The sequence below is a fragment of the Notolepis coatsorum genome (genome assembly GCF_963971535.1).
Source record: "Notolepis coatsorum genome assembly, chromosome: 3".
NCBI lineage: Eukaryota > Metazoa > Chordata > Actinopteri > Aulopiformes > Paralepididae > Notolepis > Notolepis coatsorum.
Window position 1 is genome coordinate 206395639 of NC_140167.1, and position 15638 is coordinate 206411276.

General features: G+C 47.4%; 1 protein-coding gene across 1 annotated transcript in view; it reads left to right on the plus strand.

Annotated features, from left to right (window-relative positions):
- Nucleotides 1–15638, plus strand: part of rabgap1l (RAB GTPase activating protein 1-like) — a 573823-nt gene that overhangs the window by 174050 nt on the left and 384135 nt on the right. Inside the window, exon 12 of the mRNA XM_084311549.1 lies at nucleotides 5442–5535. Coding sequence (XP_084167675.1) covers nucleotides 5442–5535 — 94 coding nt within the window. The remainder of the gene's footprint in view (nucleotides 1–5441; nucleotides 5536–15638) is intronic.

Genomic DNA, 15638 nt, shown 5'->3' on the forward strand with positions numbered 1-15638 from the left:
CATTCCCGGTAACTGGAGAAAGGTATTCCCGTAACTATGGGTAACCGAGAATACCTTGAGGTACCAGGAATACCATGCCTAGGTATTCTTGGTTACCTAAATAGGTATTCCCGTAACCTGATAGGTATTCACGGTAACTTTAGATATTGATATGTATTCCGGTGACTTGTGAAAAGGAGAGGTTACCAGGAATACTATTACCATATAGGTATTCACGGTAACTTATATGTATTCCGGTAATTAATTAATTGAAGCTAACACATCATGGAGGCCCAGGCCGTTAGCTACAAGCTACAAGCTAACAACACATCATGGAGGCCCAGGCCGTTAGCTACAAGCTAACAACACAACATGGAGTCCCAGGCCGTTAGCTACAAGTTAACACATTAATTAAATGTATTAATATTATCAGGGGTAGGCTAGCATATATAATAGAATGGTGGCATGGTGGTGTAGACTGACTAGGGGCATGGTGGTGGTGTAGACTGACTAGGAGCATGGTGGTGTGTAGACTGACTAGGAGCATGGTGGTGGTGTAGACTGACTAGGAGCATGGTGGTGTGTAGACTGACTAGGGGCATGGTGGTGGTGTAGACTGACTAGGGGCATGGTGGTGGTGTAGACTGACTAGGGGCATGGTGGTGTAGACTGACTAGGGGCATGGTGGTGGTGTAGACCGACTAGGGGCATGGGGCATGGTGGTGGTGTAGACTGACTAGGGGCAGGTTGGTGTAGACTGACTAGGGGCATGGTGGTGTATACTGACTAGGGGCATGGTGGTGTAGACTGACTAGGGCATGGTGGTGTGTAGACTGACTAGGGGCATGGTGGTGTAGACTGACTAGGGGCATGGTGGTGTAGACTGACTAGGGGCAGGTTGGTGTAGACTGACTAGGGGCATGGTGGTGTAGACTGACTAGGGGCATGGTGGTGGTGTAGACTGACTAGGGGCATGGTGGTGGTGTAGACTGACTAGGGGCAGGTTGGTGTAGACTGACTAGGGGCATGGTGGTGTAGACTGACTAGGGGCATGGTGGTGGTGTAGACTGACTAGGGGCATGGTGGTGGTGTAGACTGACTAGGGGCAGGTTGGTGTAGACTGACTAGGGGCATGGTGGTGGTGTAGACTGACTAGGGGCATGGTGGTGTAGACTGACTAGGGGCATGGTGACCAGGAATACCTGTGTTTCCAAAATTCAGTTCAAATGCCATCTTGGAATAACAAAACAACGATTGTGTGCAGACAATTGAAAATGTTGGGTTCCTTTCCACTTTCTTGAATATAGAAAAAATTTAAATACTTGTTCTAGAACTGTATTTTTTGCACTTGTTTGTTAAGTTACTGGGAATACCCTTTCCTTGTTTTTGCTCATTTTAACAGACAAAACACAACACATTCTAGTAATTCTGGTTTACACCTAACCCTTATTATTGCTGTTATGATTTCCAAAAATAAAATCTCACCAATCTTTAGTAAAATAGGAGATTTAAGTGTTTATCTGGAATTTTGAGGATAGGTATTCGCGGTAACCTGGGATCAATATGTGAAACGTAATTATCTCCTAAAATAATTGGCCACAAAAGACGAAACTCATTTTGGTTGTTCATTGGGGTGCCAAGATCATGCCCAAAACATATCATGCATCTGCCATGAAAATTAAGCCTTTTTGTTTGTCATCAATTGAAGGCCATGAACTATGTTGACTCATATCCTCTACCCGTATTTTTCCTTCAGATTCAGCTACATTTGAATTCTCTTGAGATAACTCGGAGAGAACTATGGTATTATGTTACATGATGATGATATCCCTACAAAACAACAAAAACATTTTAATTCTCTCTTAAATTGGAGGAGATAGTGAATTGGTATTCCCGGTAACTTAGGTCAACTTTAGAGGTCCGCCATCCCTCATTACATGATGTTTTTTTTAGTTTTTATTTTTTTTTTGGCATCTATAACAATCATTCTTGACATGAGAAAAGATTTTAATGTTTTTTGTATAACGTCCTGGGTTATATGGCTTAGAAATGGGGCAGGTTACTGGGAATACATGCGTTACCCATATAGAGAGAGAGAGAGAGAGAGAGAGAGAGAGAGAGAGAGAGAGAGAGAGAGAGCTACACCCCCCCTCACCGGTGGCCAGCTACACCCCCCTCACCGGTGGCTCAGAGCTGATTGCCTGTTGTCTACAATCACTATGAAACTCCCCTGTAATGTAAATTACAAATGGAGTAATGGAATTTTTTATGCATTTGAGTCCCACTTCATATAGTTGACTCTGTGACATTAATCACAGAGGGTTTAAAATGTGCTCGATTCAATTCACTCCCTCTCTAAACGTTGGGGGGTGACACTCCTGCCGCCGTGCATGGCAGTGTGAGTGGTGTGCATGGCAGTGTGAGTGGTGTGCATGGCAGTGTGAGTGGTGTGCATGGCAGTGTGAGTGGTGTGCATGGCAGTGTGAGTGGTGTGCATGGCAGTGTGAGTGGTGTGTGCATGGCAGTGTGAGTGGTGTGTGCATGGCAGTGTGAGTGGTGTGCATGGCAGTGTGAGTGGTGTGCATGGCAGTGTGAGTGGTGTGTGCATGGCAGTGTGAGTGGTGTGCATGGCAGTGTGAGTGGTGTGCATGGCAGTGTGAGTGGTGTGCGGGCTGTTTGTGTTTTCCTTCGGTCATGGCATGCTTTATCGGGGGGGGGGGGGGGTGGTGGTAGGGATTGATGTGTGGGGTGTTCGGGGGACTGACTGTTCCGGGGGGGTTCACATGCCTTCGAGCGACATTGTACTTATTTTATGCATATTCCCGAGTCTGCACGTTTACATTACACTACTTTTATTGTCTTGTATACCTCTTCTTATGTCTGCACTTTATGCATTGTTTTTTTATTTTGTCAATTTGTGTGCTGATTTTATGCCTATGTTCATTTTATACTAATTGCTGTGGTGCACTCTGGACTGCGGTCCATGTGTGAAGTAGGGGTGCACCGATATATCGGTCGGGTATCGGTATCGGCCGATAAGTGCCTTGTTGACAGCCATCGGCCTATCGGCCGATAAGCTCAAATGTGCCGATGGCAGTAGCCGATAAATATCCATCAATTTGTGTCGCGTCAATCTGGCGCACACGTTCAAACTTTGAAAAAAGTTTCAGTCAAGCGACCTGCACAACGCCGCCCCCACACACACACGCTACTGCATCAAAGTTACTACTTATGATTAACAAAGGCATTCGTTTTGTGGCATTAACGTTATATAGTTACACGTTCAATAGCATCAGCGTATTTACTGGACCATAGCAACGTCCGAGGACGACCTAGATAGATAGCAAGCATTACTGTAATGATTACTCATTCATATCTCAGCCCGTGCTGAGTTGTGCCCATTCTGTGGTCTGTTAATAAAGTTTTCAATCAGAAAGATGTATGGAAAGGCTTTTATTATAACATTCGTTGCAGTAAAATCATTATGCCTCGTTTAGTCATCCTGCTGGTAATCTACTCGTCGGCCGCGGGGGAGCTAACGTTAGTAGCTTTGTTGTGAGCTCTCGTCTAAATCAATGGCGGACATTCTGGAAGTAAAAAACGAATACGCGCTTGCCGATTGGTGGTAAGAACAGCAGTAGGCGGGTGCAAGCGGTGTGACGTAATTTGCAGAATCGACTGTCAATCAAAATTGCTCCGTTGCATTGCTTTGGTTGAGAGCAGATTCATAGAGAGAGAGATAGTGCACCATGGCATGGTGGAATTAATACCATAAACATATTTCTTGATGTTTCCTTTTTTTAAGTAAGTAATGAGGCCTATGTTCATATCGGTGAGCACAATTTGTAACACAAAAAGAGAGACGTGTAGCCTATTTATTTATTTAATATTGTATTTATTCATTTTTTCTTTTTTTAACAAATGTTTTTTTTTTTTTGACATTACACACAAACATTAACCCTTTGATCGCCAGGCTTAAATTCATAATTTACCATCCTCCGCCAGCCCTATTTACTATGGAGAAGTTCCCCTTCTTTGCAGGGCTATAACTTTTTAAATTGTATTGCTAAATTGACATTACTATGGCCCATTCAACGTCCTATATCTATTGTTCAGGGTGTAGCAACGTTATACTTTTTCATTCACATATTCATACTAAAATACGGTCTAAAGTATAAGTATGTTTTTATCGTTTTCTGCAGCTTTCTCCAGAACATGATTTATAGCTCCAAATACATTATATTGATGATCAAATACAGTTTGATAGCAATCTGCGCGAGATAAAAAATTTCAAATGGACGTGCTTCTAGAAGTTACTACTTATGATCTGATGTTGACCGGATGGGGGGGGGTCGTTTATAATTCCGTGGCCAACGTTATATGATTCATCTAGTGTGGGTGATATGATCATTAGAGCAGTTAGTATCGAACACGTTAAAAAATAACGCTGAACCTTACCGTAGCTTCCTACGAGCGTGGAACAGAAATGTTTCTATTATGGGATGTAGAAATATGCGATCCATTTCCAGGTTGTATAATAGTATATACGTCCAAAGCATGTTGTTTATCGAGTTATTGGTAACGGATTGCTATCCGTTGTGTGTAGCTCGAGTCCTGGGACTATTACCGAGTGATCGGACCGAATTGAAATGAGCACCAGCTTCCATTTCCTGTTTCCGGGGAGGGGGGTGCAAGCATAGGGAGGGGGGGTTTGGACATTTATGGGGGCCAGTTTCGAATTGCAGCCTCCCGTAGGTGCTCTTTGAGAACGGTTTTGAAGGTGAATGTATTACCAAGTCAACTTGTGTTCTTAAAACAATGACAATAAACATAGTTTTATTAGGTTGAAATAATGTGGTTGTGTACTTATTTTTCTGTTAACTTATTATGGATTGAAAATTGAAAACCTTAATGCACAGTAACTGAACTCAATATTTTTAAGTTCTGGTAACTTATTATTATTTATTTTTTTACAGTGTAGTCTTGCGATCAATCAAAACTTATTTACACGATATACCTCACATTCACCCTCCATTCACATCCTGGTGTTCTCCTGGTGTTCTCCATTAGGCCTGTAGGTGGAGCTATGACAGCACACGTACAGTACACACACCGATGGTGTGTGATGTGTCCAAAAATGAATGGGCAAATGTGAGTGAAATGGTCGCACTGCATGCAGCTGTTTGTCTGCATTGCATCCCCCCCCCCCCCCCCCCCCAACTCAGATTTAGGGTTGATACAACCATCATAATAATATTGTTAATAATAACAATAACAAGAAAAAAATATATATATATATAATTTTTTTTTATCTTTTTTTTTTTTTATGGATGGAAGAGTCGCACATTGACGGGCAAAGAGCCGCATGCGGCTCGCGAGCCGCGGGTTGGCCACCCCTTGTCTAGAGGTTATCTAATTACATTATCTCTGACATCCTATGGTATCACTTGTGTTTCCTTCAGACAGCGACAGCGAGATCTCCAGTGGGACGGGTGACGTGTCCAAGGACTGCCCTGAGAAGATTCTGGAGTCCTGGGGTGGAATCCTCAACAGATGGTAAGAGTGCGAGAGAGAGAGTCACAGTCCCTTGTAATTGAAACGTTGGCAATGCTGTTAATGCGACATTCCCGGGTCAAAGTCAAAGAGTCTGAGAGAGTTGGTCAGTGTCAAAGATAGTCAGAGAGTTGGTCAGTGTCAAAGTTAGTGACAGTCGGAGAGAGTCAGTCAGTGTCATAGATGGTCAGTGTCAAAGATAGTCAGAGGGAGGGAGTCAAAGTTTGATGCCTTGTCTCCACTAGCCAGGGTTTAGCTGTGCTGTGGCCTTGTCTCCACTAGCCAGGGTTTAGCCGTGCTGTGGCCTTGTCTCCACTAGCCAGGGTTTAGCCGTGCTGTGGCCTCGTCTCCCCTAGCCAGGGTTTAGCCATGCTGTGGCCTCGTCTCCACTAGCCAGGGTTTAGCCATGCTGTGGCCTTGTCTCCACTAGCCAGGGTTTAGCCGTGCTGTGGCCTCGTCTCCACTAGCCAGGGTTTAGCCGTGCTGTGTCCTCGTCTCCACTAGCCAGGGTTTAGCCGTGCTGTGGCCTTGTCTCCAGTAGCCAGGGTTTAGCCGTGCTGTGGCCTTGTCTCCAGTAGCCAGGGTTTAGCCGTGCTGTGGCCTCGTCTCCACTAGCCAGGGTTTAGCCGTGCTGTGTCCTCATCTCCACTAGCCAGGGTTTATGCGTGCTGTGGCCTCGTCTCCACTAGCCAGGGTTTAGCCGTGCTGTGGCCTTGTCTCCACTAGCCAGGGTTTAGCCATGCTGTGGCCTTGTCTCCACTAGCCAGGGTTTATGCATGCTGTGGCCTTGTCTCCACTAGCCAGGGTTTAGCCGTGCTGTGGCCTTGTCTCCACTAGCCAGGTTTATGCATGCTGTGGCCTTGTCTCCACTAGCCAGGGTTTAGCTGTGCTGTGGCCTTGTCTCCACTAGCCAGGGTTTAGCCGTGCTGTGGCCTTGTCTCCACTAGCCAGGGTTTAGCCGTGCTGTGGCCTTGTCTCCACTAGCCAGGATTTAGCCATGCTGTGGCCTTGTCTCCACTAGCCAGGGTTTAGGCATGCTGTGGCCTTGTCTCCACTAGCCAGGGTTTAGCCGTGCTGTGGCCTCGTCTCCACTAGCCAGGGTTTAGCCGTGCTGTGGCCTTGTCTCCACTAGCCAGGGTTTAGCCGTGCTGTGGCCTCGTCTCCACTAGCCAGGGTTTAGGCGTGCTGTGGCCTCGTCTCCACTAGCCAGGGTTTAGCCGTGCTGTGGCCTTGTCTCCACTAGCCAGGGTTTAGCTGTGCTGTGGCCTCGTCTCCACTAGCCAGGGTTTAGCCATGCTGTGGCCTCGTCTCCACTAGCCAGGGTTTAGCCGTGCAGTGGCCTTGTCTCCACTAGCCAGGGTTTAGCCGTGCTGTGGCCTCGTCTCCACTAGCCAGGGTTTAGGCGTGCTGTGGCCTCGTCTCCACTAGCCAGGGTTTAGCCGTGCTGTGGCCTTGTCTCCACTAGCCAGGGTTTAGCTGTGCTGTGGCCTCGTCTCCACTAGCCAGGGTTTAGCCATGCTGTGGCCTCGTCTCCACTAGCCAGGGTTTAGGCATGCTGTGGCCTTGTCGCCACTAGCCAGGGTTTAGCCGTGCTGTGGCCTTGTCTCCACTAGCCAGGGTTTAGCCGTGCTGTGGCCTTGTCTCCACTAGCCAGGGTTTAGCCGTGCTGTGGCCTTGTCTCCACTAGCCAGGGTTTAGCCGTGCTGTGGCCTTGTCTCCACTAGCCAGGGTTTAGCCGTGCTGTGGCCTTGTCGCCACTAGCCAGGGTTTAGCCATGCTGTGGCCTTGTCTCCACTAGCCAGGGTTTAGCCGTGCTGTGGCCTTGTCTCCAGTAGCCAGGGTTTAGCTGTGCTGTGGCCTTGTCTCCAGTAGCCAGGGTTTAGCCGTGCTGTGGCCTTGTCTCCAGTAGCCAGGGTTTAGCTGTGCTGTGGCCTCGTCTCCACTAGCCAGGGTTTAGCCGTGCTGTGGCCTTGTCTCCACTAGCCAGGGTTTAGCCGTGCTGTGGCCTTGTCTCCACTAGCCAGGGTTTAGCCGTGCTGTGGCCTCGTCTCCACTAGCCAGGGTTTAGCCGTGCTGTGGCCTTGTCTCCACTAGCCAGGGTTTAGCCGTGCTGTGGCCTCGTCTCCACTAGCCAGGGTTTAGCCGTGCTGTGGCCTCATCTCCACTAGCCAGGGTTTAGCCGTGCTGTGGCCTTGTCGCCACTAGCCAGGGTTTAGCCGTGCTGTGGCCTCGTCTCCACTAGCCAGGGTTTAGCTGTGCTGTGGCCTTGTCTCCACTAGCCAGGGTTTAGCCGTGCTGTGGCCTCGTCTCCACTAGCCAGGGTTTAGCCGTGCTGTGGCCTTGTCTCCACTAGCCAGGGTTTAGCCGTGCTGTGGCCTTGTCTCCACTAGCCAGGGTTTAGCCGTGCTGTGGCCTTGTCTCCACTAGCCAGGGTTTAGCCGTGCTGTGGCCTTGTCTCCACTAGCCAGGGTTTAGCTGTGCTGTGGCCTTGTCTCCACTAGCCAGGGTTTAGCCGTGCTGTGGCCTTGTCTCCACTAGCCAGGGTTTAGCCGTGCTGTGGCCTTGTCTCCACTAGCCAGGGTTTAGCCGTGCTGTGGCCTCGTCTCCACTAGCCAGGGTTTAGCCGTGCTGTGGCCTCGTCTCCACTAGCCAGGGTTTAGCCGTGCTGTGGCCTCGTCTCCACTAGCCAGGGTTTAGCCGTGCTGTGGCCTTGTCTCCAGTAGCCAGGGTTTAGCCGTGCTGTGGCCTCGTCTCCACTAGCCAGGGTTTAGCCGTGCTGTGGCCTTGTCTCCACTAGCCAGGGTTTAGCTGTGCTGTGGCCTTGTCTCCACTAGCCAGGGTTTAGCCGTGCTGTGGCCTTGTCTCCACTAGCCAGGGTTTAGCCGTGCTGTGGCCTTGTCTCCAGTAGCCAGGGTTTAGCTGTGCTGTGGCCTTGTCTCCACTAGCCAGGGTTTAGCCGTGCTGTGGCCTTGTCTCCACTAGCCAGGGTTTAACCGTGCTGTGGCCTTGTCTCCACTAGCCAGGGTTTAGCCGTGCTGTGGCCTCGTCTCCACTAGCCAGGGTTTAGGCGTGCTGTGGCCTCGTCTCCACTAGCCAGGGTTTAGCCGTGCTGTGGCCTCGTCTCCACTAGCCAGGGTTTAGCCGTGCTGTGGCCTCGTCTCCACTAGCCAGGGTTTAGCCGTGCTGTGGCCTCGTCTCCACTAGCCATGGTTTAGCCGTGCTGTGGCCTTGTCTCCACTAGCCAGGGTTTAGCCGTGCTGTGGCCTTGTCTCCAGTAGCCAGGGTTTAGCCGTGCTGTGGCCTCGTCTCCACTAGCCAGGGTTTAGCTGTGCTGTGGCCTTGTCTCCACTAGCCAGGGTTTAGCCGTGCTGTGGCCTTGTCTCCACTAGCCAGGGTTTAGCCGTGCTGTGGCCTCGTCTCCACTAGCCAGGGTTTAGCCGTGCTGTGGCCTTGTCTCCAGTAGCCAGGGTTTAGCCGTGCTGTGGCCTTGTCTCCACTAGCCAGGGTTTAGCCGTGCTGTGGCCTCGTCTCCACTAGCCAGGGTTTAGCCGTGCTGTGGCCTTGTCTCCACTAGCCAGGGTTTATCCGTGCTGTGGCCTCGTCTCCACTAGCCAGGGTTTAGCCGTGCTGTGGCCTTGTCTCCACTAGCCAGGGTTTATGCGTGCTGTGGCCTTGTCTCCACTAGCCAGGGTTTAGCCGTGCTGTGGCCTCGTCTCCACTAGCCAGGGTTTAGCCGTGCTGTGGCCTCGTCTCCACTAGCCAGGGTTTAGCCGTGCTGTGGCCTTGTCTCCACTAGCCAGGGTTTAGCCGTGCTGTGGCCTTGTCTCCACTAGCCAGGGTTTAGCCGTGCTGTGGCCTCGTCTCCACTAGCCAGGGTTTAGCCGTGCTGTGGCCTCGTCTCCACTAGCCAGGGTTTAGCTGTGCTGTGGCCTTGTCTCCACTAGCCAGGGTTTAGCCGTGCTGTGGCCTTGTCTCCACTAGCCAGGGTTTAGCTGTGCTGTGGCCTCGTCTCCACTAGCCAGGGTTTAGCCGTGCTGTGGCCTTGTCTCCACTAGCCAGGGTTTAGCTGTGCTGTGGCCTCGTCTCCACTAGCCAGGGTTTAGCCGTGCTGTGGCCTCGTCTCCACTAGCCAGGGTTTAGCCGTGCTGTGGCCTTGTCTCCACTAGCCAGGGTTTAGCCGTGCTGTGGCCTCGTCTCCACTAGCCAGGGTTTAGCCGTGCTGTGGCCTTGTCTCCACTAGCCAGGGTTTAGCCGTGCTGTGGCCTCGTCTCCACTAGCCAGGGTTTAGCCGTGCTGTGGCCTCGTCTCCACTAGCCAGGGTTTAGCCGTGCTGTGGCCTCGTCTCCACTAGCCAGGGTTTAGCCGTGCTGTGGCCTTGTCTCCACTAGCCAGGGTTTAGCCGTGCTGTGGCCTCGTCTCCACTAGCCAGGGTTTAGCCGTGCTGTGGCCTCGTCTCCACTAGCCAGGGTTTAGCCGTGCTGTGGCCTGTCTCCATTGTCTTTAGAACCTGGACAAACCTGGTTGAGACGGACCTTCCACAACCCGACCAAAGCCGGCTGGTTGTATCATCATGGTTTAGCTTGTGCACCACAGTGGTTGGTGTGGATTTTGAAAGGCTGCCTAGCAACCGGAGAGTTTGCAAGAAACGCAATGGAGATGCAAAACCCAACCATACCATACCATGCTAGACCATGGCTATAGCCCCAGCCAGGCTGAACACAGCTTGTGGAGACACAAACCCAACCATACCATACCATGCTAGACCATGGCTATAGCCCCAGCCAGGCTGAACACAGCTAATGGAGACGAGGCAAGAGAGGCAGAGTCAAAGTGTCAAGTGAGTTAGAGAGTCAGTCAGTTAGAGAGAGTAAAGAGATTCAAAATATACCCTGATGTAAACAAGACGAAAGTCTTTCTCTGGTCTGCATCCCCTTAACAATTGTGTGTATTGGGCCGTACTGTATTGTACCCATTCTGCAATCTGTTAAAAAAGTTTTCAATCAATCAAGTATAAAAGATAGGACAATACATAGAATAAAAAATGCATATAAAAGCTCCATAAAATTATAGTTTAAAAGAGAAAAAGAAAGAGAGATAAGAAAACACAGATGTATTCTGTTTAGACAACTGTAGTGTTTCCACAGCTGGGACTGAAAACATGTTGCTGCTAAACCTTATATTAGACACAACCAAGATGATCTCATTTACAGAGTAATTTACCCGGCAAATAAATGTTATACACAAGGCTTAAATACCCAAGTCAGTGCCATGTTTAGCTTCAAAACCAAACTGGCTATCCGTGGAGTTAATAAACTCATTGAATCTATCCAGCAGGTTTCTTTCTAGAACTTTCTATAGTAGGCCTATGCTGGCTAGAGCTATGGGCCTGTAGTTATTTAGTCTGACAACTTTACCAGCTTTGTCCTTAACACTTTCAATGCCGGAGCTCGGTGCACGATTTAGTGCTTCCTTGCCACCACCCACTTCAATGATAGAGCTCTCGTATTTGCAAACGCATGTCTTAAATTGTGGCTATGTGTCTAATCTGGCCGTCGCTTATCAATGACTTGTTTGCAGTCAACATTGTCGAAACGGATTGGTTTTTAATCTGTTCATTTCCGTTTTATACCATTTTGAAAAACACTTGTTTTTTTTAAGTTTCAGGAAAATATAAAGATTCTGTGATAATCGCCCTTTACTGGAATATTCTGGAATACACAAAAAACTGTGTCATTTTTCAGCCTATTTATGAATCGTTTTCAAATAAACGCTAGATTATCGATAGTATATGTGTACTTATGCACGCTATAGAAGCGAGCTGAAAAATCGATTCTCTCATTTCCTGATCAGCACACACACACACACACATAGGGCACATGTTGATATCTGTGAAAAAAGATCTGATTATCCTAAGACTGGTAAAATAGATTCCTTACCTCAGATCAGATGTTCTCCAAAAAGATTATTCCAATTCCTGATCGCCATTCCAAATATCGATCTGTTTATTGATCCAACGCTGGGTACTGGAAATATGTATTCCACGCTGTTTTGGGGCTCTGCAATGAATCCCATCCTCTCGGGTGACTTGTCTGAGAAGTAAAATGAGGAAGCTGGATTTGTTCCATTCCAAAGGGGTGCAGTACCACAGGGAGACGATAGGGGGCGGTATTTTCCCAATGGAGCTCAGAGAGGGTTTACAGCACTAACGTGAGACTAGATTGATGAAATATGAATTCAAATCATTAATAAAAAAAAATAACGATCTATCGTCGTTGGCAATGAACGGTCGGCATGAACAAACGGGATATCTCGTCGTTGGCATTGAAAGTGTTAATAACTGGCATTAACAGAACAGACAATATTGAGCATGGTAACAATTAGGGATGCACCGATCCGACTTTTTCAGTCCCGATACCGATACCTGGGCTTTGGGTATCGGCCGATACCGAGTACCGATCCGATACCGAGTACCGATCTGATACCCATTGTTCAATTAATAAACTGTATGCCTCACTGTGTGGAAGTTGCAAGGCAACATCAGGCTTGACTTAAAACATTCCTTTAACTTCCTAACTTAGTGAAACAAAATGTAACAGATTAACACATAGATATAAATGTATTGAATTGTTTATTATTCAAATTAAATAACAAAAAATATAAATAATTATTTTTGAATGTGTCTCCAATACCCGATCTAGCTATTTTAGTCATATCGGGTCCGATATCCGATATCAATATCGGATCGGTGCATCCCTAGTAACAATCCATGAAGCCAGTAAAGCAAATAGCAAGGAGAGGAGCTTGCTTTGTTATCAGACAGCTTGTTTATCGCTTGGTAAACCTCATGTGACATAATCATCACTGAGTGATTCCTCTCAATGCTATCCGCCTCATACACTTTGGACACAGTTGAATAATAAGGTACAATAATGCTGTCGCCATAACTCAGCAATATTGTCTGATCTGGAGATTCCATCTACAGTGCACAGAAGAGCTGTTTTAGTTGTTAACACTTTGATTGCCCAAGGTTAAATTCATGATATACCATCCCTTGCCAGCTCTATTTAACATGGAGAAGTTCCCCTTCTTTGCAGGGCTATAACTTTTTAAATTCTATTGCTAGATTGCCATTATTAGGGCCCATTCAATGTCCTATATGTATTGTTCAGGGTGTATCAACGTTAAACTTTTTCATTCACATATTCATACTAAAATATGGTCTAAAGTATAAGTATGTTTTCATCTCTTTCTGCAGCTTTCTCCAGAACGTGATTTATAGCCCCAAATGCATTATATTGATGATCAAATACAGTTTGGTAGGAATCAAAAATTTCAACTGGACGTACTTCTAGAATTTACTACACGTCATCTGATGTTGACCGGATGGGCGAGGGGGCGTTTATAATTCCGTGGGCAACGTTATACCATTCATCTAATGTGGGTCATATGTTCATCATAGCAGTTTATATCGAACACGGTAATACTACACGCTAAAACTCACCCCAGTCTCCTCGGGCCGTTGGGCGATCAGCGTGGAGTAGACAGTTTTCGATTATGGGATGTTGAAATGCCCGATCTATTTCCAGGTTGTATAATAGTATATACGTCCAAATCATGTTGTTTTTTCGAGTTATTTGCAGCGATCGATGTTCACTGTGTGAAGACGGAGTCTCTCTAACATTAGCGAGTGCCCGGACCACATATGGAGTGAGTCCTGCCGGGTTAAAGGGTGACATCCGGTTTTGATCTGCCGATCGGCCACCAGATGGCGCTCTTGAACCGCTAGAGGGTTGAGAGGAGATCAGCACTGTGTGTCAAGGCTCCGGAACGGAAATATGATTTCGATCACAGATTTTTGAAATATTGATATCAAAGACGAGTTACGGCGTCCTCTGCAACTTGAGCATGGCGGGGAATGACGAGTTCCGGCGTTTTCGGCAGTTAAAGTGTTAATAATTCTCACTTCTTACCAAAATCTTTATTTTTTTTGTGTCCACTTTTTCTCCTTATTTTTCTCCCATCCCAATTTCATATTGCCAATTCTCCCCTCCCCTGTCTTGAACGTTGCTAGACTATGCCTCCCACTGGTCAGCTGTAGTGAGGATAGAAGCCTTGCATCACGTGTCCCCTCCGGTACACGAGGAGGCAGCCTGTCACATCTTTTCACCAGACAGCGCGGACTCTGTGGCGAGGAGTAACGTGTGGGAGGCTCACGCTGCCCCCGATACTTCCTGTCTGCTGTGCAGGCGTCACCCAACCGACCTGTAGGATTCGCTGTCCACAACGTCCAATCCCCACCCATCGACTTCCACCCACTACCTCTGTCAATTGAGATAGTATGACGACTGGCCCAAGCCGCAGGCAATGCTGACACCGGGATTCGAGACCGGAGTCTCTTGCATTGGTGACGAGCGCAATCTCCGCTACGCCACCCAGCCGCACTTCTTTCCAAAAATCTAAAGAATTATTACATAGCAACTTCCAGGGTTCACACAAGGTCCTTGAAGTGCTTAAAGTGCTTGCTTTTTGAAAAAAAGTCGAGGTCTGGAATTTCTTAAACAGCCAATTTTTTTAAAATGTGCTTAAAAAGCCAATAACGGCATTCGTTATTACCACAACATACACTGAACTGGGCTATGGCTATGAAATCTTTGCACGATCAAGCTGAAATTGACGTCGAATAGCTCTTACCTTTGGCCGGTTGGATTCCAAAAATAATTTTCCAATTATTTAATCGCCATCTGGTAGATCATAAGTCCATTTGGCACACGCCATAGCGCTATACAGCATAATGAATCTGGCGTCCCAAAAAGTATTCCATGCCATCTGGTGAAGCCCTCGCTTCATGCTAACAGAAAAGTCTGCCCGGAGCGTTGTCAGAGTGACACCAGGTCTGCAACAGGGGTTACTGCATTCTCGAGACAGCGCCACTACCAGGATCTGGCCGGTACTGCACCTTCGGAGTCCCAATATGCCTTTTCCAGCCAAAATACAGCTCTGTGACATGGAATAGGATATTAATATCGAAAAAAAGGAAAAACGACACAGAAACGAGAATCTTCGTTTCCGGCACTCAACCGCTGGGCCACAGAAACGAGAATTCTCGTGAACGGCAACCAAAGGGTTAAGCCATAAATATTGGACTTTTCTATAAAAAACAGCATTTAACTCATTGAGCGCCTAGAGGTAGCTGTTTACCTTGTGGTAAGAAGGCCATCGCTTTAAATAATAGGGGTGGGTGCGGTGTTTGCAGGGCTAAAAACTATATAAAATGTTATAGCTATGGATCTAATAAACACGTCGTCGATTGTCAGTGAGTTTCTTCCGGTCAACATGCAAAAAACTGATAATTTTTTCACACACAGATACGACATCGGATCAACCCAAGATTGGTAACATAGAGTCCTTACCTCATATCTGATGTATTGCAAAAAGAATAATCAAATTCCTGATCGCCATTCCAAATATTGATTGCGGTCGTCTTTCCAACGTTTATCAACCAAAACACATGAATCCACGGTGTCCAGTGTCCCCAAACTGTGTGTTATAACCGCTCCCCATGCCCAAGAAGGAAAACCCGGAACGGACTTCTTAGATCGATGCACAGCCCAAACCAGAGGGATTCCAATGATGTGCAATACCGGCCGCAAGGCGTTAGGCGGCGGTATTGGCCGTTTGCGATCTCAGAGCCATTCCCAATGATAACATCAGGCTGGATGGATGAATTATGAATGGATATAGCGAATAAAAGAAATAACGATTAAAACCTGACTTTTCTCGTGATTGGCGCTCAAGCGATGGCGAGTTAACCCGACTTATCTCGGGTCTGGCGTCCAATGTGTTAAGTGAAAATAGTTGTAGTGGCTTCAACAAACAGCCACTCTGAGCGGGGTGACGACGCGCCATCCAAAAACCAAAAGTCTGTTATTTCCAATTAACAAAGGGGTTTATTCACAAATCATTAAAGAAAGAGTTTGGCCCACTTGCCTTATAAACAATTAAATTAAACATGATTTGAGTCTTATATTTTCGGTATTTTGCGGTAGAAATACTGTGTCCGCTCCCCAGTCTCCAACCAGGTACATCCTAATAACTTGGCCATGCAC